The 27,843-nt window shown below is 42.6% G+C and overlaps 1 protein-coding gene across 2 annotated transcripts in view; it reads left to right on the top strand.

Moving 5' to 3' along the window:
* Positions 1–27,843, top strand: part of PIP5K1B (phosphatidylinositol-4-phosphate 5-kinase type 1 beta) — a 403,907-nt gene that overhangs the window by 282,252 nt on the left and 93,812 nt on the right. For both annotated transcript variants that reach the window (XM_056106896.1, XM_056106897.1), the window contains exons 8-11: positions 13,058–13,269; positions 14,678–14,761; positions 14,869–14,917; positions 17,726–17,810. In XM_056106896.1, the coding sequence (XP_055962871.1) occupies positions 13,058–13,269; positions 14,678–14,761; positions 14,869–14,917; positions 17,726–17,810 (430 nt within the window). The remainder of the gene's footprint in view (positions 1–13,057; positions 13,270–14,677; positions 14,762–14,868; positions 14,918–17,725; positions 17,811–27,843) is intronic.

Genomic DNA, 27,843 nt, shown 5'->3' on the forward strand with positions numbered 1-27,843 from the left:
CTCGCCCGCACGGCAGAGCCTGGCAAGCTCCCCGTGACGTATTCGATATGCCAGACACAGTAACAACAAAGTCTCCAATGGAGACATTACTGGGCCCGCTTGAGCAAATCGATGATCAACGGGAGGGCCTTTACTTTACTTTACTTACTTTTATGATGCATATTGAACTTCAAATAGTTTTCATATTTCTAACTGTTTTAGAGGGCTGGAGCGATAGCACAGTGGTAGGGCATTTGCCTTGTGCGTAGCCAGCTGGCCAAGCCAGGTTCGATTCCTCTGTGATTCCTCCGCCCCTCTCAGAGAGCCCGGCAAGCTGCCGAGAGTATCTTGCCCACAGGGCAAAGCCTGGCAAGCTCCCCGTGACATATCCGAGATGCCAAACACAGTAACAACAAGTCTCACGATGGAGACATTACTGGGCCCACTCGAGTAAATTGATGAACAACGGGAGGACAGTGCACAGTGCAATTGTTTTAGAAGCTTTTTAATCATTTGAATCAATGTTTTAATCTGATCTCCTGGTTAAGCACTCCATGCAGTGCTTCTATTTGCATTGTTGTAGTAATTAATTTGTTAAATCCTTAACTTGGATTTTGTGTTTACATCTCTGTCACTGTCACTGTCCTCCCGTTGTTCATCGATTTGCTCCAGCGGGCCCAGTAACGTCTCCATTGGAGACTTTGTTGTTACTGTGTTTGGCATATCGAATACATAGGGCATTTGCCTTGCACGCAGCCACATGGCCGACCCGAGTTCGATTCCTCCGCCCCTCTTGGAGAGCCCAGCAAGCTACTGAGAGGATCTCGCCCTCCTGGCAGAGCCTGGCAAGCTACCTGTGATGTATTCGATATTCGTTTACATCTCAATGGTCTCTTTTGACATGCCCTTCTCTCTTTTTTTTCCCTCTAGATTGATTGTCGTAGCTAGAGATTTGGTCGAATTTAAGTTTGACTTCGTATTTGGTGGTGTTTATTTCGCCCCCCTGGGGAACAGAACACTAGAAAGCCTTTCTTTGATATTAGCAGCTGTTCTTGAGCTTGATCAAATTCATGTGTGCCTGTGTGGTGAGGTTCCCATTTTAGCATAAATTGACTAGTCTGCCAGAAGGATTTTTAGCAAGAGAGTGCCCCATACATAGCAAGTACTTATAAAGCAGTTATTAGGTGAACTGATAAAAGAGTCTCTGTGACATGGAAAATTATTAGACTTGCTTGCCCAACATCTGTAGCACTGTAGCACTGTCCTCCCGTTGTTCATCGATTTGCTCGAGCGGGCCCAGTAACGTCTCCATTGTGGGACTTGTTGTTACTGTGTTTGGCATATCGAATATGTCACAGGGAGCTTGCCAGTCTTTGCCATGCAGGCGAGATACTCTCGGTAGCTTGCCGGGCTCTGCGAGAGCTTACCCTTTTCCTCTTGGAATCACCCTCTTCCTCCATTGGTAGAAGGCATCACTGACAGATTACTTTAGTCATGTGTACTCGCCTTCCTTTATCACAATCACAATCACAATCACAACCATCCTGTTATTTGTCAATTGCCTCGAGCAGGCCCCAGTAACATCTCCTTTGTCCTAGCCCTGAGATTTTTTTAAAAAAGTGCCATATTCAAGGCTCTTTTCAGAGTTAGGAGAATGAGACCCATCATTGTTACTGGTATTTGGCATATTGGGTACGCCATGGAGAGTTTGCCAGACTCTGCCGTGTGGACAGGTTACATTCGGTAGCCTGCCAGTTTGTCCAAAGTAGGAATGAGATGATAAGATGTCGCGTGGCCACAAATGTTGCCTTCCTTTATGTCTTTTAATATTCAGAACCAGTTGGGTTTTTTTTTAAATCATGGTTTTTTGTTGTGGTTAAGGTCACATGTTTGTAATAATGTTAATATTTATAGTCTTGGTGTGTAGTTACCACACTTTACCACCACTAAGGTGCCCGATGTTCTCCACCAATGTCCTTATGTTTCTTCAATGCACCTCTTCACCTATCCCAAGAATTTGTCATCATTCATTATTGTTCCCGTATTTTGTCTCTCTAGACCACAGACGAATAAAATCATTCAATATCTGTCCTCCCTTTAGATTATTTCATCTAACATGAAACCCTCCAGTTCAATCCAAGTTGCAACAAACTGCAAATTTTCCTATTTTCTTGCAGCCTCACAGTATCTGAAGGTGCATCTATGCCACTGCGTCTTTATCCGTTAATCTCTCTCTGGACTTTTGGGTGGCTTCCATATCCTGGCTGTTGTACTCAGCACTTGCAATGAACATAGGTGTGCATACACCTTTTTAAATTATTTTGTGTGTGTGTGTTAGGATAGATACTAAGAATTGTAATCACTAGGTCATATGGAAGCACCATTCTTAGATTTTAAAGAAACTCCCAAAAAAAAAAAAAAAGAAAAAAGAAACTCCCATACTGTTTTCCACAGGTACTGAACCAGATGACATTCCTGTTGTTCAGAACTTTTGGGGATTCATTTGGTAATTTCTCAGTTGAATGCTAGCTTTACTTTTCTCTCCTTACAGAATGAAAAGCAGAAAAACGAGCACAGGACATGAAAGGAATTCTGAGATGGGTTTCAGGTCAGAGCAGAGCTCCTGACTGAGGGCCTGCTAGCACCACACACCCTTCGAAGGTTAAACGTTTTTGCAGTTGATATGCACCTTCGGCCAAGACTTCCCAAAGAAAAACGTGATCTCTTACTAGACTCCTAGCTCAGCCTAGTGTAGACAAAGCGAAACAAGATTGCCTTATCTGCCATTCCATTCTGTGCCTACTGAACAGTAAATTTAGACTCTCTGTACAACAGCTTAATTCTTGCCCCTGACAATATGGATAAATACATCTGCTGTGGGTTGGTTTGCAAACATAGATTTTTATCACTATTTCTCTGACAACACAGGGTTCACAATCACAGTCAATGCTCTCCATCTGAACACTCTTCACAAGCATTGTCATCATCAAGTGCCAAGATTAAGTTCTTTTCTTGAAGAGAGAATGTATAGTGTCGTGCATTCCTTGCTACTGAGTATTTTATTTTATTTTATTTATTTATTTATTTATTTTGGTGAAACAACATGAGGTACAGTTGTAGACTTATAAGTTGTTGTGCTTGGGTTTCAGTTATGCAATGATCGAGTACCCATCCCACCACCAGTGTCCATCCTCCACCCCCACCAATCCCAGTATCTCTCCCCCCCCCCCCCCGCCCCCCATCCCACCCTGCCTCTGTGTCAGGGCACTGAGTATTTTAGCTGTGACTTGCTTATTCACATGGAAAGCAATACAGCAAGTACCTGTCTCGTCTGTGTCAGAGCACACAGCAAGGAGCAACAAGTAAGGCAAGCCTCTCCTGTGTGGTCTTGTGCATAATAGGAAAATTCACTGTAACCTAAAGTCAAATTTTATTCTGCAGAGGGATTTGGATAATATGCTGGGATTTATAGAGCGATAGCACAGCGGGTAGGGCGTTTGCCTTACAAGTGGCCAACATGGCCGACCCGAGTTCGATTCCTCCGCCTCTCTCGGAGAGCCTGGCAAGCTACCGAGAGTATTCAATATGCCAAACACAGTAACAACAAAGTCTCCAATGGAGACGTTACTGGGCACGCTCGAGCAAATCGACGATCAACGGGAGGGCCTTTACCTTTACCTTACCTTTACCTTATAGAAGTGAAACATATCCCCAACATTATATAAGGTGAAGGGTGTAATTGTCATGGCACTAAGAATTAAGATAAACTCTGAAAAACTGGTAAAGATTTAACAGTGATGTAGAAAAAGGAACATGAGCAAATGAAAAAAAAAACACCTCTCTGCAGGGCATGTTTTGGTGTAATTAAAGAATTCTGATCTGACTAAGCCTGAAAGATATGAGAGGTGAATACCAATAACAAAGAGAAAGTGACTGTGACCATAGCAACAGATGCCTTAATGCCAACTCAGCAGTGGATAAATTGGAAGGCAGGGCGGGGAGAGGGAATAGAAATCAGAGCAGTAGAGAAGACAAATGTCTTGATAATGAGAGTTATGGGATTGGACTACGTAATCAACGAGAAATGAGTTATGGAGTCTTAAATCCATATTAGAATGGTTTTAAGTAAATGAGAGAAGTGAGGAGAAAGAATTGCTTTGAGAAGAAAAATGAGTTTAGTTTTATGGCAATACTATGTACAGAGTTTAGAATATCAATTAAGAATTTTTAGGACTGGAGCTAAGGAATGAGTTAAGACTAAAGATGACTCTTCAGAAATTTTGCATACAGAAGTGGTCATTCAAAAATACCCATAAAAGGTTCTAATCCACATTTCCTTAAATATCTTTGCTGCCACCCTCATACAAATATCATCATTTCTTACTTGAATTATCGTTAGGTAGTCAAAAATAAGTGTCCCTGTGTGAGCATCTTCACAGATCCCTGCTTTTTTTGTACAAGTTTTATTCACGATCATGATCACGACCATCCTGTTATTTGTTGATTGCCTCGAGCAGGCCCCAGTAACGTCTCCTTCGTCCTAGCCCTGAGGTTTTTTTTAAAAAGTGCCATATTCAAGGCTCTTTCAGAGTTAGGAGAATGAGACCCATCATTGTTACTGGTATTTGGCATATTGGGTACGCCACGGGGAGTTTGCCAGACTCTCCCGTGTGAGCAGGTTACATTCAGTAGCATGCCAGTTTGTCCAAAGTAGGAATGAGATAATAAGATGTCTTAGTTTCATTACAAGTTTTATTGTAATCTATAATTCAGGCTTGTGGCATTTTGAGGATGGTGTCATTGTCTTTACTTAGGCCTGAAGAGTGAACAATTTCCCTGGTACTGGTACAGACTACACATTCAAATACTTATATCAAAAGAGAAAGGGAATGTCACTACTGCTAAGTAGAGAAAGAGTTGGAGAGGATTTTAGTTAACTTTAGTTAGGGGTCTAGAAGACAATAGAAAATAGGATGGCAAAAAAAAATGCAGAGGAGGTAGCGACACAGTCGGTAGCTGAGAGAGAGATGATTCTAGTGGAGGAGAAACAATGACAACAAGACTATAAAACCTTTATTGGAGGACCTGCTGGATGTCACATACTCACCTACGTCAACCCAGCCTTTCTATTAACTCTGAGATAAGGCCCCTATTATCTCTTAGAGCTTGGGATACAAGATTTAGGAAGGGTCTGTTCTTTTTCCAAAGACAAATGGGAGGTACAAGTCAAACGAGGGCATTTTGCCCAGAATTTGGGGGCTTAACCACGACAGCCTCTGGCTCCTTCTAACTACAGGATAAAAAAAAATGCATCTGGCCTCTCAGTATCTGTATTGCAAACCATAATGCCCAAAATAGAGAGAGTAAAAGGGAAATTGTCTGTCCTAGAGGCAGGGGATGGGGTAGGGTGGGAGTGGCAGGGGGGATACCTGGGACTTTGGTGGTGGAAAATGTACACTGGTGGAGGGATGGGTGTTCAATCACTGTATGACTGAAGCTCAATCATGAAAGCTTTGTAACTGTATCTCACGGTGATTCGATAAAATTGACTAATTAATAATGGATTTTAATATAATAACAAGTAAGACACAATGATAGGAAATGAAGACAGGCCCCTCCTTATGACTTGGTCATGACAAGAGGCTAGCAATGCCAATCATTCTGAGTCAGGCCGTCTCCCTTTACTGTATTGCCAAATCTACTAAAAATTATACATGAAAACTGTTACTCCCAATGCATCACTAGTCACAAGAGCCTGGAGACTGTGCTTTAATGTCAGGCCCAGATGGTTGTGATCATGTCTTGAGGATATCATACCAGTTGCTTTGACAGTGACTTTTTTTCTTTACTATCGTCCAATACTAGCATCCACATAAATTGTCCTTCAGAAAGAAGGGGGAAAAATCTGGCCTTGAAAAAAGCACTGGAGTACTCCAATGTGATCTTAGTTTTATATATATCTGTGTATCATTCCTACTTTTGTTTTGGTGTTACAGGTGGGAAATTAATATCTTGTCCAAGTTTGACAGCTGGGCACCTGTGTTTGCTTTGCACCAGGTGTTTTGCATGACAGATGCTCAGGTCCAGGACACACCAGCACCCATGATGCCAGATAGACATTCTGGAAGGAAAATGTGAGCCTGAGAGACATACGCAACTGATTGGTGTTTGTCACGTAGCTGAGGGTGGCACATTCTCCACTTTCACACATAGTAAGATTTTGGCAGCTTTATTGATTCCTTTAAAGAATTGAGAGGATATGAATAACAGAACTATTTTGGTCTTAATTGAGGGAAATCTGCGAGGCACTTAAATGAAATCTGTTCCCAGAATTTTTTTATTACATTTTTTATTATATTTCCAGTAGGTGCTTACATATTTTTCTTTTTCTTAAAAATTTTTTTATGACTGGTGACTTGCCATTAAATCCCAGCTATCATAGTTAACTTTCCACACACCAGGAATTGAATTTCTCTTCATTAAATGTTTCACTCTGAAACTAGGACTCTGACATCCTAAAGAGAGTGGAGCATATTCAGGGATGCTGGCCATTCAATTGAGTACAGAGAAGATGAATCTCTGTTGGTGACTTTTTCCTCGTTTATTCTCTCGTGAATTTTTTTTTCAGTGATCCAGAACAAATATTGGACCACTTAAATCATGGCAATAGCATCAGAAATTGAAAGTGAACCACATGGGTCCAGAGAGATATTTGATGGGCTACAATACATATTATGCATGCCTGTGGCCTAAATTCAGTCCCTAGCACTACATGGTCCCCCAAACACTGCCAAGAGCAACCCTTAAGCAACAAGTCAAGAGTACTTAGCTTTCACTTTCTCCCCCCCAATAAAAATCACCCCCAAAAGAAGGAGAAAGTTAAAAAGTAGGGTGGAGGGGCTGGAGCAATAGCACAGCGAGTAGGGCGTTTGCCTTGCACTCAGCCAACATGGCCGACACAGGTTCGATTCCCAGCATCCCATAGGGTCCCCCGAGCACCACCAGGAGCAATTCCTGAGTGCATGAGCCAGAAGTAACCCCTGAGCATCGCCAGGTGTGACCAAAAAGAAAAAAAAAAGTAGGGTGGAGATTAGAAGAGAGGATAGAATCAAAACTGCTGGTGCCCAGGGGTTTATTCCTGGTTCTCTGCTCAGGATTGACTCCAACTGGTGATCAGGGAACCATAAATGGTACCAGGAATTAAACTGGAGCCAGAGGCATGCAAGACCTTGCCCCTGCACTATCTCTCTGACCCTTTATTTCTTTTGTTGTTGTTGTTGTTTTATTTTTGGGTCACACCCGGCAATACTCAGGGGTTGCTCCTGGCTCTGCACTCAGGAATTACTCCTGGCAGTGCTCGGGGGACCATATGGGATGCTGGGAATTGAACCCCGGTTCGCCGCTTGCAAGGCAAATGCCCTACCCGCTGTGCTATTGTTCCAGCCCCAGACCCTTTATTTCTTAACACATAAAATGTGCATGTTTTGTTTGGTCAGACCTTAGATAGGAAAAGGAGACAAAGTACACGTTGTAAGAAAAGTTATTTTATAAAGTTTTTTTCTAGAAGCATCTTAAGTAGCACTTAGGGTCCAGGCTAAGTGGACCTCCTCAACCCTGCAGTGAGGCCCTGGCAGATCAGTGCTGAGGTCCAGTGGAATGGAGCTGCTTAGGCCTGTTGCCTCTGGGCACCCCGGGGCCATGCCCATTGGAGCTCAGGGGTCATTATGGCAAGCTCACACCCTGACCTTTTGTAAAACCTTTTAACAAATAAGATTCATTCATTTGCGGATGCTTTAGAGATGGAGACAAGGGAAATAAACATGATGGTGTCCATCAGTCCCTTATACCTTTCCCATCCTTACTTTCCCACACTGTTCACCTGTTGCAAACATTCACAGTGTCGTTACAGAATCTGTGTTGGATTTGCCTTTCACGCCAGTGTTGAGCTCTGGGAGGAAACTTGTCACTGGGAAGCTGGGTGTGTGCAGGATATGAGGCTTTGAAGTTTGTTCAAGTTCACTGTGCAAACGTCAAAGCCTCAGCCAGGCCATCAGATCATTATTTTGTAGGCATTGACCAGAACTGCTATGTCAGAGGCCTGTCCCTGTAGTGCTGATAGGCCCCCACCAACTCCAGCATATCCAAAAACATCCGGACTTGCAAAAAAAGCATTGATAAGTAGACTAGAAATACAGTCATGCCTCTGTGGGGTTTTTATGAATGTTTGTTTTCAGAATTCTGGCTCCCAGGGTGTTTACTTCAAGCTGAAACCTGTCGTCTCTCACACAGGCGTGGGTAGTGAATCACCGTGAATTATAATCATGATGATGAGCACTGCCATTTAATTGAGCACTTTCTTTATTCTGGATAGTCTCTGGGCTCTTGACCCTCCTAAGTCTCTTTTAATTGTATAAACCCTCACGCAGCAGGCAATGGAACTGTCATCATTCTGTAGGAGGAGATGAGGGGAAAGGTGTTATCACCAGGAGGTGGTATCTGCCCTGCCTAAGATTACAGTCCATGTCCTGTAGCCAGCTTGTGCTGTTCTAGTAGTTTCTCTGAGAAGGGAGGTGGTATCATTCTATCAAGATGACTAGGAAAATGAGCGTCTGTTGGTGGAGATCCGGTGCAGGATTTTAGAAGCTGTCAAAGGTGGGCACTGATCTGAAACCATCCTTTCAGCCTGATGGGGAATTTGGAAAGCTACATCCTTTTTTTTTTGTGATTTTTATACACTGTATTTTCATAAAGTAGCTCACAATAGTTCATTATAGATAATATTCAAACACCCACACCACCAGCCAGCATCTTCCCACCACAATAAGAGGGAAGTGTGTGACGGTTGTTGTATTTCATTCGGAGGCCATTGAAGCCCGCATATAAGAGAATACAAGCAAGTATGTTAAAAACAAACAAATGTCGGGGCTGGAGAGATAGCACAGCGGGTAGGGTGTTTGCCTTGCACACGGCCGATCCGGGTTCGATTCCCAGCATCCCATATGGTCCCCTGAGCACCGCCAGGGATAATTCCTGAGTGCATAGCCAGGAGTGACCCCTGTGCATCACCGGGTGTGACCCAAAAAGCAAAAAATAAAATAAAAACAAATGTGTTCTGCTTTAGGTACATCAGTGGGCTAGAATTTGAGGTCGTGCAGCTGCAAATGCAGCTGCGTACTTCAGGAAATACTGCATCACTCTCTTCCGGGAGCTTTATTTTATAGTCTCAGGATCTTGGCCACTGATGAGATTACAGGGCACCAAGGGCAGTTTGTGGGTGTGACTGCCAAGCTACTGAAAAACTGGGGATCTGGGTAGAGGAGGCCCAGTCCCGATCCGAGCAGGCTTGGAGATCTCAGCCACGGGGCCCACATATCTGCATTCCTCTGCAGGTTCCTTCGTGAGTGAGGCTCATCTGAGTATGTGGAGAGTGGCCTTGAGCATGGCTTCAGCTGGGTTCTGGAAGGTTTCGACTACCGGGGTTCTGCTTGGGATGGGGAGGGAAACTCAACCTGTCCCCCTCCAAGGTGCCCCAGTGAAGACGGAAAGCTATATCCTGTACACATCCTTCTCCCTGTGTGTCTATGTAAATAAAATATCCATTCTCTCTGGGTGTTTTGTTTAAAGAGGGTAGGTCCTTGGTCACCAAAGCACAGGTGTCTTGATTTCCCCCGCCCCTTGGCTCCATGCAACTTTATCACAGACACTGATGAACCTCCCCTGAGAGCAGCCTGTGGGTCCAGTGTATAAGTGTAGGGTGAGTTATGAGGAGCTTTACCCAGGACCTTTCCTTCTTCCTCTAATCTTGGTGTCATTCCTCCAGTGGGACTGGTTCCATGTGGCTGTCTGGCCAACCTTGTTCATGGACTAAGCCTCTTAAATAATCAGATTCTGCCCTCACCGTACACCTGCCTCCTTTCTGCAAATACTTAGTATACTGCACGGTGAAAGGTGCCCAAAACAATGCAGTTTTCGCTTGTATTTCTGTTTTCTTTATTGGTGACAAAACTGTTTAAGACCAAAGGATAGGGTCTGGAGCAATAGCACAGCAGGTAGGGTGTTTGCCTTGCACAGGGCCAACCTGGGTTCAATTCCCAGCATCCCATATGGTCTCCTGAGCACCACCAGGAGTAATTCCTGAGTGCAAAGTCAGGAGTAAATTCTGTGCATCGCCAGGTGTGACCCAAAAAGCAAAAAAAAAAAAAAAAAAAAAAAAAAGACCGAATGTTAGAGCACCTTTATTCTCAAGGCCTCCATATGCCATAGTTCACAAAGACTGTTGTCAAAATGTCATATCACCATGAAGTGGCAGGCTCAGTGGGTCTTTAGGTCTGGCCGCCTGTTTCATATATCATATGTATCATATCATATATCATAACTATCACATTCAAAGCCAGTTGAACTTAAGGAGAAAGAGAAGCATAACCTTCTTGTGAGTCCATCCTGGTCAAAAAAATTTCTATGGGGTCAGAGAGAGAGGAGAGAGAAGGTAAAATGTTTGCCTTGCATGTAACCAGCCCAGATTCCATCGCCAACACCATGTATAGTCCCAGGAGCTCCACCAAGAGTCATTCCTGAGCACAGAGCCTTTAGTATGAACAGCCGACTGTGACCCAAAAATAAGTTTCTGTGGGCTCTGAACTTCAAAGGCATTTTCTCACAAGGGCATAGGGACAGATTATCATGTTGGTTGGGAGCTAGCTGCCTGCCACTGTGGGTGTGTTTATTTTCTGTGCCGTTTTGACTTCCACAGCAGTTGGTACATTTGAGAAATTTCAGGCATTAAAAAAAAATCTGTTGTGGAAGAGAATCCTGTGCAAACTGTTAGCAACAATCTACTTTACCGTAGAGGGAAATAGCCAGTTTTCAGCCACTTTTCCTGAACGTTCTTTCTCCATCCAAGCTGAGCATTCAAGCTTGTCTACAAGCAGAGCTAATGTCACTCTCTTACCTTGACTTCATCTTCTGGTTTTTTTTTCCTCTCAAAGCATTGCTGCCTCCTTTGAGTACACCTTGCAATTTTTATTGGGTGTTTGTTTGTTTGGGGCATACCTTGAGATATTCAGGGGTTACTCCTGGCTCATTACTCAGATGTTTCTCCTGGCAGTAATTAGGGGACCATATTGGGTGCCAGGGGTCAAACTCAGGTCAACCACATGCAAGGCAGTCCCCTTCCTGCTGTCCTATCTCTCCAGTCCACATCTTGGCAATTTTTAATTCCGTCTCTTCTCCCACTGCTTGCTGTGTGTATAAATTAAGTATTTAAGTCTTGTTCTTTGTTGAAATCGTAATTCTTGTTCAAGAGTCACTGCAGGAAACTGAATCATCATTTTGAATGGGAGATTGCTATAATTCAGAAAATTTAAGATTTTGAGAGTAGTGTCAAGAGGGAAACTGGGGACATTGGTGGGAAAATGTACACTGCCAAAGGGATGGGTGTTGGAACGTTGTATGACTGAAACCCAATCATGAAGAACTTTGTAACTGTCTAATCGCATGGTGATTCAATTTTTGTAAAAAAAAATTTAAAAGATTTTGAAAATATAGCCCAGGCAAAAACACATTCTAGCTCAGTCTTATTGCTGAAGGATGTACAAGTTTGTAGAGACCATTGATTGTTGGTTTTTATGCCTTTGTGCTTAAGACTGTAAATGCCATCTGATCCAAAACATTAATTTAGAGGGATGTATGCACACCTGTTTTTTTTTTTTTGGAGCACTTAGTACAGCCTCCAGGATATTAAAACAATCCAAATATCCAACTATGGATGAATAGATCAAGAAGTTGTGGTATGCTATGGAGCCGTAATAAATAACAAATCATGCAGTTTGATACTACATAGATGAAACTAGAATATATCATGCTGAGTGAAGTCAGTCAGAAGGAGAGGGACAGACACAAAATGATCAACCTTGTGTGGAATATAAAGATACACAATAAGGGATCAGCAGGTGGTCAACAGAACCAAAAAGGGAATGCACAGAATTGAGTTTATGGGAAGAATTGGAAGAGAGGAGGTGGGAGATACCTTTGGGATAATGGTGGAGGAAAGTAGGCTCTCTGGAAGTGGGTGTTGCATTGGAATGATATATGTAGGAGACTGTCATTGACAGTATTACAAATCACAGTCACTGTCACTGTCCTCCCGTTGTTCATCTATTTGCTCGAGTGGTCCCAGTAACGTCTCCATTGTGACACTTGTTACTGTGTTTGGCATATGGAATACATCACGGGTGGCTTGCCAGACTCTGCCATGCGGGCGAGATACTCTCGGTAGCTTGTCGGGCTCTCCAAGAGGGGTGGAGGAATCGAACTTGGGTTGGCCATGTTGGCCGCTTGCAAGGCAAACGCCCTACCCACTGTGCTATCGCTCCAGCACAAATCACAGTACCTCAATGAAAATGGAGGTGGGGGAGTGAAGAATAGATGAAGGGTTGATTCTATTCCACTACTCAGTTCAGGGAAATCTGGAGTGGGAGCATTATAGTGAACCCAGACATCTGAGTGCCTGCCCTCCTGAACCCTCCTGACTGGGGCAGCCCATATCATGGGGTTATTCAACCCAGCCATGTTCCTGGAGCTCTTTGAGAATCAGTTCCTACCTGGATCTAACCTGGATTAAGTCAATATCAAAAGAGTCGATTACCTACCTGAATTCAGATCTCCACTATGTACTTACAAGCTTTGTTGACATTGGTCAGACTACTCTATCACTGGTATCTTTTATTTTTCATCTGTAAAACGGAGACAAGGCTAGTAACTAGCTCATGGAATTGCAGGAAGTACATTCAAGTGAACTGTTTCTCCATCTGGCATGTAGAAAAAGAGTTCAAAAAGGCTATATGTGAAGCACTCATGTAGGGCTAAGAAAAGAAACGCTCCTTGGGTCTGAATAGAAATTATTATCCAAATGTTTCTTATATATTCCCTAATTATATCCTCAACTGTTTTCATTTTCCGTTTTCCTCCTTCTGTCAATCCCTATAGGTTTGTCCCTATCAAGAATCTTCTGATTCTCTGTACCAGTGGGACCTCCTGGTCATCGGGGTTGACTTGCTTCTGGGTGCTTTTCCTTTTCCAGGTCTTGGAAAGTTTTAAAATCATGGACTATAGCCTTTTGCTGGGAATCCACATCTTGGACCATTCCCAGAAAGAGAAGGAAGAGGAGAGCTCTCAAAATGTACCTGATGCCAAGCGACCTGGGGTGCAGAAGGTCCTTTATTCCACAGCAATGGAGTCCATTCAGGGTCCAGGGAAGTCTGGAGATGGGAGCATTACAGAGAACCAAGACACGTAAGTGCCTGCCCTCCTGATGGGATATTCAACCCAGCCATGTTCCTGGAGCGGTCTTTGAGAATCAGTTCTTACCTGACACAAAACCAGGATAAGTCAATCTACATTTGTGTTCATTAATGAAGAGCTCCTAATCATCATACTTTCATTCAGTTCATTTCTTCTTAAAATTGACTCCTTTTTTAAGCAATGGCTAAAATATATTTATCTCCATTTACTGTTAATTCAAAACATCTACCACAACAGGGGAAATAAATGTTGAATCAATAGGTTTTATGCAAAGTTGTGAAACCTTGTAATTCAGAGTTTTGTTTTGACCCAGGCGTATGTGGTCTTTTACCTCAGCCAGATGTGCTGCTAGCAGCAAAACTGGTTGTATAAAGTGTCTATTAACTACGAGAAACCATGATAACTAAAGATAATTGTTACAATGATCAGCTTTTTCCTCTAAGTGTGTACTAGCTGAGCAATGAAACAAAAAATTCATTTCCCTTTTTTCATAGGTACCTAACCTTTAGAATTTTATGTTACTAAATCCAGACATATTTCATTTTTATAGAAGAAATGTATACATATTTAACATTCATTAATGCTTGCTTGCAAATGCATCTGAGTGTTCAACAACCAATTAAAGTAGTTATTCTATATAAGATGAAATTCTCCACAGGCAACAATATTATTTAGTATGGAAAAATAACATCATGTAGCCAGTGAAATTTTCATATTATAACATGTGTTAAATAATCCCTTTTGTGGAATACTGAGTATACACACATACACACGCACAGAGAGAGAGAGAGAGAGGAAATATATCCCAAATGTTAATGATGTTTATCTTTGCATCCTATAAAGACATTTATATATTTTATGCTTTCCTCTATTTTATTTCAAAATCTGATATTTAACATATAAAAGTCGCACATATTACAAAAGCAAAATTTTTAAAGCTCTTGTTCATAGTTTTCAAATAGGGTACATCTTTGCTTGAATTCTTCCCACCCAGCTCTGTAGAGCACAATGATGGTATTGTTCTCTGTGAGAAATACATCAGTCTGGATTTCCGAGAAGTCTTTAACTGAGATAAATGAAAAGAAAAATCTTCAGGGAGAGATAGTTCAAAATTCTTTTTTTTCTTTTTGGGTCACACCCAGCAATGCTCAGGGGTTACTTCTGGCTTTGCACTCAGGAATTACTCCCAGCAGTGCTCAGGGGACCATATGGGATGCCGGGGTTCAAACCTGGGTCGGTCACATGCAAGGCAAATGCCCTACCCGCCGTGCTATTGCTCCAGCCCCAAGATATTCAAAATTCTTAATGATTATTCCTTTTCACTTGTAGTCTATTTAACAGAAATTGTCGTTGACTTCCTGTGCTTATATCCTAAAATATATTTTTGTTCCATCAACAGAATGGGAGGCATTCCAGCTAAAAGCCATAGAGGAGAAAAATTACTTTTATTTATGGGTATTATTGATATTCTGCAGTCCTATAGGTAAGAAATACCGGGAAGTGATCTCCTCACTTTGAAATGACTGAACAGTTTTGAAAATTCAACACATGGGAGTGATTGTACATTCTCATTTTTATTTTTCTGCTTAGGTTAATGAAGAGGTTAGAGCATTCCTGGAAAGCTCTTGTTTATGATGGGGTGAGTGTCTTGGGTTTCTTATGAAATTAAAGAGATTTCTGATTTCTCTCAGTCTTGAAAGTATGTCTAGCAAACCTTGTCACTAGATCTGAAGAGGAGAGGAGAAAAGGAAGTCTCTTAAAACCTTTACTCTTGGGGCTGGAGCAATAGCACAGCTGGTAGGGCTTTTGCCTTGCACGCGGCCAACCCGGGTTCGATTCCTAGCATCCCATATGATCCCCTGAGCACCGCCAGGGGTAATTCCTGAGCGCAGAGCCAGGAGTAACCCCTGTGCATTGCCGAGTGTGTCCTTGTGGGTAGAAGGAGCCCAGGAAAACCAAATGATGTCTTCTTCCTGTGCAGACTTTGAAGAGCCCAGCTCTGAAATGAGGAGAAGGAAGAGGAGAATGCTTGCTTAGAGGGAAGATCAATAGTTAGCAGGTCTCACAAGCCCTCTCAGCAGAAGGGTTAGAGCCTGACTGTCTGGGTCTAGCCCTAGATAAGGCCCCTGGGTTCCTGCTTTACTAGCCACATCTTAACATTCCTGGTCTGTTATCTGCATTCCTTAGTCTGGCTTCCCACCTCTGCCAGAGGCACCCTAATAAAACCTAGCACCTGCTCACTAGGCTCCTGTGAATGTTTCAAAAACAAGGCACGTTATTGCTCCCAATGGTGCAAACACATAATACGGGAAGTGAAAAACTCGAAGTTGTTAAAAACATTACATGATTCAAGGGTGCTGGTTTTTGGACCCAGAGAATGAGAGTGCAACATATAGGACTCTGCCTTGTACTCAGCCTGCCAAAGGTCTCTCCCCCAGTCCTCAGGTACCCAGTCCTGGTACCTTGAGCTTGACAGGAGTGATTACTGAGTGCAGAGCTAGAAGTAAGCCCTGAGCACAGCAGATGTAGCCTAAGAATGTAGTCTTGGGGCCAGAGGGATAGTACAGTGGGTAGGGCTTTTGTGTTGCACACAGTCGACCCAAATTTGATCCCCGGCATCCCATATGGTCCTCCAAGCACTGCCAGAAGCAATTTCTGATTGTTGAGCCTGGAGTAACCCCTGAGCCTTGCTGGGTGTCACCTCCCCATCCCCTCCCCGGAAAAAAAATTTAGTCTTTTCTCTTTCACTCTCCACTACTACTCTCCCTTGTGTAAGCCTTTTCTTCCCTTCCCTTCCCTTCCCTTCCCTTCCCTTCCCTTCCCTTCCCTTCCCTTCCCTTCCCTTCCCTTCCCTTCCCTGCCCTGCCCTTCCCTTCCATTCCCTTCCCTGCCCTTCTCTCTCTCTCTCTCTCTCTCTCTCTCTCTCTCTCTCTCTCTCTCTCTCTCTCCTCTCCCTCCCTCCCTTCTTTGTTATCTCTCCCTTTTCTTTTTTACTCCCTCCCCCTCTCTCTCCCTCCATGCTCTCTGCTCTCCCAAAGAGAGCCACAGTCCAGCTTCTCTAGGAGAACATGGGCTGAGTGTTACTCATCCTGTATCCCGCCTTATTTCTCAATAACTGGGCCTGTGAATATGTCCCTTCCAATGGTTGCTTCCAGGATACCCAATAGAGTACACGTGCAAGCAGAGGGACTTTTCCCACCTTCTATGCACCATTGTGGATAGTTTAGAGCCTACCTTCTGACACTGCGGACAGCTGACTGGACCGTGGGGGAACCAGGGGTGTCATGAAAACTTTGGCAACAGTAAGAGGAAAGTGGAAAGAAAGGTTGGAGAATCCCTGGGCTGCAGACCATTATCATGTGGTCATTGTAACGTGTTCCTCCAAGCTGTGTCCTCCATAGCCTGCTAATCCCACCGTTCCCTTATGTCTCATTCAGTATCCTGTTTCATAGATGGGGAGACTGAGGCATGGAGCCACTATCGTTCCCCAGGATCACTTCCTTTATACAATTCGTACCAATGTCAAAATCAAGTCTCTGGACCTATGATCTAATGTGTGTATATATTTTTTTTCCAAACCCATTGCAGGCATTTTGTATGCTCTAATCTTAATTTTTTTTTTTGGAGTTTTACTATTAAATAAGCAAATGTGCTATTTCTAGAAGTGACTAGCAAGCAAATGACTTCTGACTAAATGAACTCTATCAGCCTCTTTCCAGAACTTATAATAATTTGCCCTTTTCTTCCTAAAGACTCGGGCCAACCATTAGAGAATTGAATTTAAAACTTAATCCAATCCAGTTCTGCGTAATGGAAAATAATTCCATGGAGCAGGGGTCAGCCATCAGCCTGGTCTCCGAGCCCTCTGACTAGTGTCTCCATATCTTACCACTTGGAGATACAGTAACACATATTTTTCTTTCTCTACCTCCATGTCTCTTTTTTTGAGTTTGTTTTTTGTTTTGTGGGCCACACCCAGCAATGCTCAGCGATTACTCCTGGCTGTGCACTCGGGAGTTACTCCTGGCAGTGCTCGGGGATGAAACCCAGGTCGGCCACATGCAAAGCAAATGCCATACCTGCTGTACTATCTCTCCAGCCCCAATCTCCATATCTCTTGCCTTTGTGCTATTTTCCTTGCTTATGTCTCCAGTTTTTGTTTATGACTGCGAGTGTTTTTCATATCTGAAGACATTTGAGGTATCAATTGTCTGCATGTAAAAAAGAGAATTTCAAAGCTCCTTCTGGGGCCAAAGGAACAGCACAGCAGGTAGGGCATTTGCCTGAAATGTAGTCAACCCTGGTTTGATTCCTGGCACCACATATGTCCCCCAAGTTCCATGAGAAGTGATTCCCTCACCAACTCACAGAGAAACCAGTTGTGTAAACCCTTCTTCTGAAGTGCGCTGTCTAGAGGAACTCCCTAACACTTGATTTGTCTTTTCAGGACACTGTTTCAGTTCATAGACCAAGTTTTTATGCAGATAGATTTCTAAAGTTTATGAATTCCAGAGTTTTTAAGAAAATTCAAGGTAAGATATAATTTTTATTTTTTACTTATTTTCTGACTTTATGATGTGTATCGTTATAAAATATTTTTTAGAAGAGTTTGGGCTGTTAGAGTAGAAATCACTTAGTAATTGAGGCTATGTGTATGTCAGTCAGGAATTTAGGAATGCCATAGGTATTTGAATCCTATTTTGTTATAGGAATATTTCCAATATTTGATTATGTTAGTTAAATCCACTAAGATAAATTAAATAATGGAATAGTATGTAATCAATAAAATGTTGCATTAAATGTATACTTTATAGGTACAGATTTTTCACTCACCTGTAGTTATTGGTCTGTATATTGATATGTAAAACAAAATTCTAGTGAAATATATAATGTTAATGTTAATGGTAGTTAGTCTCATGGACTACTTTTTTTTTTGCTTTTGCTTTTTGGGTCACACCTGGCGATGCTCAGGGGTTACTCCTGGCTCATGTACTCAGGAATCACTCCTGGCGGTGCTCGGGGGACCATATGGGATGCTGGGAATCGAACCTGTGTTGGCCATGTTGGCTGCGTGCAAGGCAAACTCCCTACCCGCTGTGCTATCGCTCCAGCCCCTCATGGACTACTTTTTAAGACAGAATATGTTAGGCTACAAAACAAGTCTCAGTAAATTGTGAAAGTCTAATGTCATGGAGTTCATGCCCAATTCAATCAGCTTAATCAATGGCTGAACAAGTAGTAGTACACCTACATTATTTAAAAAAAAAAAATGTCTGATGTCATTTCGGGTTTATCTCTAACCCCAATTGAATAAATCAATAAAGAAAAAAAACTGGAAAATTTGCAAGTAGTTGAAGGTTTAACTACACACTCCCAGATTACCAATTGAGCCCCAAATTTATGGCATGCAAAGAAGACAGTTCTCAGAGCAAATACCTACATTAAAACAAAGACTCAAATCTAATCCTTAACTTTTCAGTCTTGAGGAACTAGGAAAAAAAAGAGCAAGACTTAAAAAGAAAAAGACTGATAATGATAATACTGAGGCAGGAAATTATGTGGGACTTTTTTCCTTGACATAAAATTTATTAAATTTTCTACAACGGATCACGATTACGATCATCCTGTTGTTCGTCGATTTCCTCGAGCAGGCACCAGTAACGTCTCCTTCTTCCTAGCCCTGAGAATCTAAAAAGTGCCACATTCAAGGCTCTTTCAGGGTTCGCAGAATGAGACCCATCATGGATATATGGATATATATTTTTAAGTAATAAGTTTTTTAAATTAAGTAAGAAAGATAAAGTACCACCACTATTAGATATGTTGTTTACCATTTGCTTATTTTTCAATCCATATTCATAACTAATATGACATTGTAGCCACATACAATGCGATCTGAGAAGGTAGAATGTTCTCATTTTCTATTTATTTAGAACACTTTTCTTTATAGTATTCATTGGTGTTTTTTCTAATGAAGATAAAACACTTGGCAGTTTTTTTTAAATTGGTATTTAAAGAACTGTGATTTACCAAGTGATTGATCGTTGAGTTTTGGACATATAATGTTCTAGCACGGATCCCACCGTTCGTGTCAACTTGCTTCCAACCAGTGACCCCATGCTTCCTCCTGCCCTCCGCCCATCCCTCCCCAACCTTGACAGGCACATATTGAACTTTGGATGTTGTGCTCTGCGTCACGTGATGTCTTCAGTGTTCTGACTCTGAGAACATATACCACTCCCACCATTCCTGATGCACTCAAGGCCCCACCCCGCTCGCCCATTCCTTTCCCTTCTCATTTTCTTCCTATCTTGATGTCTTTCCTTCTCCCTCTCCTCTCAGTTCTCTGGGTTCAAAGGTGATGTAGGAATCCTTTTATTACTTTTCACTCCCTCACTGTTTATTACTTTTCTGCCACAGAAAGATGAAACTCTTTGTTGTTTAAGATTCTTTATTTTTCCAATGTTTTTGGCATATATAACAAACCTACAACAGGATGTAAATTTTTCTTGTATGATATGATTATTTTATGTGCATATCACAGTTTGGTTACTTAACACGCTCCTGACCTTAAAGAATAACAGCTTGCAGGTGGGGACAGGATATCATATCTCTTTGCTTAGCAGCTCTTGTAGACACCAGACACCATACTGCGTGGTAGATTCCCAGAATTTACTTATTTTGCATTCGGAAGTGGTAATCTTTGACCGGCTTTTCCCTGATCCCCCGGTTTCCAGTACTCTCCTTTCTGTGTCTTTTTTAGATTCTACAAAGATATAAAAACATATTTATGACATCTTATTATCTCATTCCTACTTTGGACAAACTGGCAGGCTACCGAATGTAGCCTGCCCACGTGGCAGAGTCTGGCAAACTCCCCGTGGCGTACCAAATATGCCAAATACCAGTAACAATGATGGGTCTCATTCTCCTAAAGAGCCTTGAAATAATCTCAGGGCTAGGATGAAAGAGACGTTACTGGGACCTGCTCGAGGCAATCGACGAATAACAGGATGATGAATGAATGAATGAATGAATAAAAGCATACAGTATTTGTCTTTCTTTTTCTGACAGAATTCCTTTAAGATCCAGCCGTGGGGGTGTCACATGTACCCCCAGTGCCTTTTGCTGTTAGTTCTTGTTGCTGCACTTGTAGGAAAAATACTCGGGCCACACCCAGCACTACTTGGCGAACATGCAGTGCCAGGGGGTCAATCGAAAGTCACACAGTGCTGCATCCCCTGCCCAGAATTTCCTTTTTTTAATTTGTTTGTTTGCTTTCTGGATCACACCCAGTGATGATCAGGGGTTACTTTTGGCTCTGCACTTAGGAATTACTTCCGGCAGTGCTCAGGAACCACATGAGATATGCCGGAGATGGAACCTGGGTCAGCCTGTGGAGAGCAAACAGCCTTCCCACTGTACTCTCACTCTGACCCTGTTCCTTCATTTTTTTTTCATTTATTCAACAAATACTTATTATGTTCCAGATTTTTTTTTTAGATTTACAAATTTTTGTGCTTGGGTTTCGATTATACAATGTTCGAGTACCCATCCCTCCACCAGTGCCCATTTTCCACCACCACGGATCCCAGTATCCCTCCCACCCCCATCCTCCCCATCCCACCCTGTCTCTGTGGCAGGGCGTTCCCTTGTGTTCTCTCTCTCCTTTTGGGTGTCGTGGTCTGCAAAAGAGACATTGAGTGGCAATCATATTCAGTCCATAGTCTACTTTCAACATGCATCTCCCCTCCTGGGAGGATCCTCCAAACATCCTTTACTTGGTGCTCCCTTCTCTATCTGAGCTGCCCTTTCCCCTAGAATACCCGGCTGGCCTCTAAGTTATGGAGTAATCCTCCTGGTGCTGATCTCAGCTATTCTTGGGTATTAATCTCATACTTTGTTACTTTATATCCCCCAGATGAATGCAATCTTTCTATGTCTATCCCTCTCTTTCTGACTCATTTCGCTTAGCATGATACTTTCATAGTTCCTTCATTTTTATGGATGAACAGGATTCCCCTGAGTGTGGGCATCACACACCATGTCTCTCAGTGGACTTTTGGTTGTTTCTGTGTCTTGGCTGTTGTGGATCACGCTCCAGTGAACAGAGAACAGCTCTTCAAGAGGGTGATTTTATTTCCTCAGATATAAACACTGAAGTATCTCCGATTGCTTCCGAAGCAGTTCACATTCCACCCAACAGTACACCAGTGTTCCCTTTCTCTACGTCTTCGAGATCCTTGTTATTCTGTGGCTTTTTGATAATAGTCATTCTCACCGCTGTAAGATGATAGCACCTCGTGCTTTTGATTTTTATTGCCCTAGTAATTACATTCCAGGCAAGACCCTAAGGGTTAAAATGCACATGTCCACACAGAAAAGTTCTGCTCTATAGACTTCCACAGAGTTTATATCCTTCCTGGCCTTTGACAGAGTTATTCTTCTTAATTTATGTTACTGGGTTATCTGATTATCTTACTTTGTTTCTTGAGAACCGGTGACGCCAAACCATTACTCATTTTTATTAGCCATTTGCAATTCCATTGAAAACTTAGCTTTTAGAATAGCTGCCTGTTTGTGTTGGATGTTTCTTATTTTTCCAAGTGATTGATATGAAATCCCTGTATCTGAAATATCCCCTTTAACCTAATTTCATCCTAAGGAAGACTTCTGTTTCACATTAGAGCTTATCATGGGTCTGTTAAAATTGTTGTTCATTTGAGAGCTCTATAAATTAAATACTCTGACTGTTTTATTGTCTATATTGGAATATATGACAGTGTTTACTCAGATGGCGAGCTTATGTGAATACCAATGAGTGGTTTGTTTTCAAGGAAAAACTTCCACCTCCCTTCACCCTTTGCTGTGATAGAAAATGTGAGTTCCTTTGGGACCCTGTAGGTTGACAGGGGCTTTGCCCCTGGAGTCTGTCTCAGTCTTAGTGCAGTGTTTCATGAGAATCCCAAACCGCTGCTTTTTTCTTTCTTAATTTCGTAGAAATTAATAGTGCAATCTACAGCATCTTCCCTTCCATGAAATAGGGTGTACGTTGCAAACGTTCCCATTTTGTCAAGGATTTTGTTTGTTCCTTTTGTTTTGCAGCCACACCTAGTGCTGCTCAGGGGCTAATTTTAACTCATTGTTCAGGGGTCATTTCTGGCATTGTTTGGGGGTCCATACAGTGATGGGGATCAAACCCAGGCCTCCCGCATGAAAGCATGTGATCAGCCCAGTGAATACTCCTGCCCAGTGAATTGTATTTTTTTTCAATTTTTTTAAATTTTTATTAGTGAGACATCATGAGGTATAGTTGTAGACTTACACATTTTTGTGCTTGGGTCTCAATTATACAATGGTCGAGTACCCATCCCTCCACCAGCGCCCATTTCCCACCACCATGGATCCCAGTATCCCTCCCACCCCCCATCCCATCTCACCCTGCCTCTGTGGCAGGGCATTCCCTTGAATTGTATTTTTCATGTGAAATGTCTTTTACTTCCGACATTGTCAATCTGCTGTATTACTTCTGTTTTGTACCCCATCTGTATTGGGATACAGATCTATTTTATAATGTCTTTACTAAGATAAAACTCACATACAATGAAATTAACTCTCATAAAGAATATACACCGGTGTCTAATTTTAGAACATTTTTTATTATCCCAAGAAGAAACCCAGATCCATTAGCAGTCACTCAGAGTCCCTCCTTCCTCTAGTGCCTGGCCTGTACTAATTTATTTCCTATTTCTGTAGATCTGCCTGTTCTGGATATTACATGTAATGGAACCATACGCATGTCACACTTTGTATTTGGCTTTTTCCACTTAATAATGTTCTCAAGGGGCTGGAGCGATAGCACAGCGGGTAGGGCGTTTGCCTTGCACGCAGCCAACATGGCCAACACAGGTTCGATTCCCAGTATCCCATGTGGTCCCCCGAGCACCGCCAGGAGCGATTCCTGAGTGCATGAGCCAGGAGTAACCCCTGAGCATCGCCGGGTGTGACCCAAAAAGCAAAAATAATAATAATAATAATAATAATAATAATAACAATAATGTTCTCAAGGTTAGCCATGAAAGCATGTGTCAGTACTTCGCAAATTTTATTGCTGAATACACTTTTGCATGAATATACCACATTTTGTATAGCCATTCATTGGTCTGCGGCTCTTTGGGTTATTTCCATTTTTTGGCTACTATTTTTTTAGCTACTAGTGCTGCCCTGAGTGTTCCTGCAAGAGTTTGTGTGAATATGCATTTTCATTGTGAAGGGGGGTTATTTTGTCATGTAGGTGATAGGTCAAATGGCAACTCCTTGTTGAGAAGTTGTCCACTCTCTTCCAAATTAGCCATGCCATTTTTAATCCCATCAGCAATGGATGAGTTTCACATTTCCCAGGTCTCACCAAAATATGTTATCAGCTTTTTTTTTAATATATCCTGTGGGTATAAAATGATATTTCAGGGGCTGGAGCAATAGCACAGCGGGTAGGGCGTTTGCCTTGCATGCAGCCCACCCGGGTTCAATTCCCAGCATCCCATATAGTCCCCCGAGCACCGCCAGGAGTGATTCCTGAGTGCAGAGCCAGGAGTAAGCCCCGAGCATCGCCAGGTGTGACCCAAAAAGAAAATAAATAAATAAATAAATAAAATGATATTTCATGTGGCTTTGAATTTTCATTTCTCTAATGATGAATGATGTTGAAATTTTTATTGTGTGCTGCATTAGTCTTTGATATCTACTTTGGAAAAAATGTCTCTTCACTGGTCTAGAGAACTGAGCTTACAGAGCAAGAGTTAGGGGTTGCAGGGAAATGTTCTTGGGATACTGGTGAAAGAAAACAGATTCTGGTTGTGGTGCTGAAATGATGCATGTATTCATAAAACTAACATTAACGGTATTGTAATCAGGGTCCTCAATAAAAATGGAAGGGGCGTGTTAAAAAGAAGAAAAATGTCTCTTCAAATAATTGCATGTTTTTTATGAGGTTGGGGTTGCATTTTAACTTTTCGTCGTGCTAGTTCTTTACGTACTCTGGACCCTGGTTTCTATTACCTGATACGCGAATGGCATATTTTTCTCTTCCATTCTGAAAGTTGTCTTTTTTGATAGTATGCTTCAAAGCACAAAATCTTTTATTTTTACAAAGGTCATTTTTTTCTCTTGTCTGTTGTATATTTGTTGTGATCAGTGGTCTTCAACCACCAATTTTTTGTTTTGTTTTGTTTTGTTTTGTTATTTTTATTAGTGAAACACCATGAGGTACAGTTGTACACTTACAAATTTTTGTGTTTGGGTTTCAATTATACAATGATCAAATACCCATCCCTCCACCAGTGCCCATTTCCCACCACCACAGATCCCAGTATCCCTCCCACCGCCCATTCCCCCATCCCACCCTGCCTCTGTGACAGGGCATTGCCTTTTGTTCTCTCTCTCTTATTTCAACCACTAGTTTTGTCAATGTAGAAAAGTTGATCTTAAAAACTGTGGTGTGAGATATATTCTAATTTCTTTCTTTAGTGTATAGCTATCCAGATGTCCCAGCACCATTTGTTGAAAAGCCTATCATTTGTTTTATTAAATTAAAGTGATGAGGGGGCTGGAGCCATAACACAGCGGGTAGGGCGTTTGCCTTGCATGTGGCTGACCCGAGTTCGATTCCCAGCATCCCATATGGTCCCCCGAGCACCGCCAGGAGTAATTCCTGAGTGCAGAGCCAGGAGGAACCCCTGAGCATTGCCGGCTGTGACCCCCCCAAAAAAATTAAAGTGATGACCTTGTAGAAACTCATTTGTTCACAAGTGTTAGAATTTGTGTTTGCTCTTTCACTTACAGATAATTAATCTTTGTGCTTCCTTGCCTTAATTTATACCTAAAGCAGACTGTCTTGATGAGTTCAATGCTATAAGTTCTGAAACTGGGCAGTGAGTCTTTCCCCTGTTCTTTTCAAAATTGCTTTAGCTATTCCAGCTCCCTTGTGTTTCCCTGTGAATGGAGAATCAGCATATCAATTTCTGATTAATAAAGAGGCAATTAGCTAATATTTTGGTAAGATTCCTATTGACTCTTCTTAGCGCAGCTTGAAGTCTGTTTCCATCTTCACAATATTAAGGCTTTGTTCCTTGTGCATAAAACATCTCCCTTTTATCTAGAATTTCATTAATTTCTTTCATCAGTGTTGTGGAGTTTTCTGTGTGAAATTTTCTACTTTATTTAAATTCATTCTTGAATATATTTTTAATGTCATTCAACAAGGAATTGCTTCTTCTATTAATCGTTCCTGTGTTTCCGAAGGATTTCACCTTGGAGCAGTGGGATAAATGTTCATCTTTTCTGTCACTTTCCATAGGTGTTTTTTGTGTGTCTTTTTCTTTGTTGTATGTGGTTTGTTTTGTTTTAAGGGATGGGGAAATTTGGTCCTCGGCCAGCAATGCTTGGGTTCTACTCTCTGACTGGTCAGTCACAAGCAAAACAAGTGCTTTAACCTCAGTATTCTCTATCCACACTCTTCGTGGAACTGGCCTTGGAGTATAGGGCAAAACAGACCCAACTTTTTTTTTCACAAGCAGTTGCCCATTCTTCCAGTGTTATTTACTGAATAAAGATTTTTGGTTTTTTTTGTTTTAATTTTTATTAGTGAAACCCCATGAGGTACAGTTGTAGACTTACAAATTTTTGTGCTTGGGTTTCAGTTATACAGTGATCGAGTACCCATCCCACCACCGGTGCCCATTCTCCACCCCCACCAATCCCAGTATCCCTCCCACCCCCCATCCCCCCCATCCCACCCTGCCTCTGTGGCAGGGCATTCCCTTTTGTTCTCTCTCTCCTTCGGGTGCTGTGGTTTGCAAAAGAGGCATTGAGTGGCAATCGTGTTTTTAGTTTGTTTTTCAGCCTCACTAGTAGTGCAGCAGGTGCTGGGAGGGCTGCCCCCAGCTAGGTGCTGTATGGCTGGGTGCTTGGCGGACCCCACAGTACTGGTATCATAAACTGAACATGACCTCCTGCATGCAAAGCCTGTGCTCCAGTCTGAAGATGGTCTGAGGCCCCTAGCAGTCCCCCAGGGACATTTCAAATCTCTGACATGGAAGTTTTAGAACGCTGTGTTGAAAAATCAGGAGTTGGGGCTGGAGTGATAAGCACAGCGGGTAGGGCGTTTGCCTTGCACATGGCCTACCTGGGTTCGATTCCCAGCATTCCATATGGTCCCCTGAGCACCGCCAGAGATAATTCCTGAGCACAGAGCCAGGAGTCACCCCTGTGCATCTCTGGGTGTGACCCCCCCAAAAAAAAAGAAAAGAAAAATCAGGAGTTAAAGATTCATAAGAGTGAGCCAGGACCTAGGAAAGTAGCTCAAGAAATGTAGAATGTTTTTTCTCAGCCTTTTTCTGACTATGGCCTGCTTCTAGCATGGTTTTCTTCCTCTGGTCCTCCTGTCCTACTGGTTGTTCCCCGAGTCTCTGCCCACCCCCCCCATTTATCCTGGGGGCCTGCAGTGGGCCCTAGGCCCTTGGTTGAGAAATGCTGGTAGAGAGCTCATGCTTCCTTGCTCTTTAAGTGAAGCAATTGCCCTCTGTTCTTCCCTTATTTGTGTGTCCCAGATTTTATTTTTCTTATTAATTTTTTTAAATTTCATAATCATGAACAACTCTGCAATCTAGCTAGACTTGGGTGGCACAGAGTGGGAAACTGAGAACATCAGAACTGAGAGAACATCGGGAGAGCAGAGGAACCAGAGGGCATTCCAAGCACACGGGGGATGGGGCGCTCTCCTGAGCTGCGGAAGGAAGGAATGAATGGTCTGGAGGGCAAGAGAATCAGCACCTTTAGACTTGTCCATCACGATCACGATCATGACCATTCTGTTGTTCGTCGATTGCCTCGAGCAGGCCCCAGTAACGTCTCCTTCGTGCTAGCCCCGAGATTTTTTTTTTTAAAGTGCCATATTCAAGGCTCTTTCAGAGTTAGGAGAATGAGACCCATCATTGTTACTGGTATTTGGCATATTGGGTACGCCACGGGGAGTTTGCCAGACTGCCGTGTGGGCAGGTTTTAGTCTTGTCTAGAGTCAGAAATCCTGATCTTCTCGCAGTGTATCCCAGAGCTGCCCCCAGATCGAACTGTTCCTTCACACTGCCCATGAAAAGGTCTCAGATGAGCTTGTCATCTGTGCTCTGAGACCCCTCCCCACACCAGATGCCCCTACTCTAGTCACTCTTCCATCCAAGCGACCTGTATGCAGACTAAGTATCCAGAACAAACTCAGTGAAAAGCATAGATTAGCCTCATTTTCCTCAGCCCTCTCTTAGGGAAATGCCCTAGTACTGTTAAGTCCCCAAAGAAATATGACAGCAGAAGGGAGTCTCTGTGGGGACATCGGGCCACCCCTGAAGCTCCTCCTATCAGTGTGTCCTCCGTGAAGTCCCAGACCCCAGCGAGCATCACAGATGCTGAGGTCCACTTTGTCTTGATGCAAGTTCCTAGCACACTTCTGCAGCCACTGAATGCTCTTCGGACAAAGGTCAGGGAGGAATCATCCATCTGACATGATCACAACCT

The sequence above is a fragment of the Sorex fumeus genome, unplaced genomic scaffold (genome assembly GCF_029834395.1).
Source record: "Sorex fumeus unplaced genomic scaffold, SorFum_2.1 ptg000149l, whole genome shotgun sequence".
NCBI lineage: Eukaryota > Metazoa > Chordata > Mammalia > Eulipotyphla > Soricidae > Sorex > Sorex fumeus.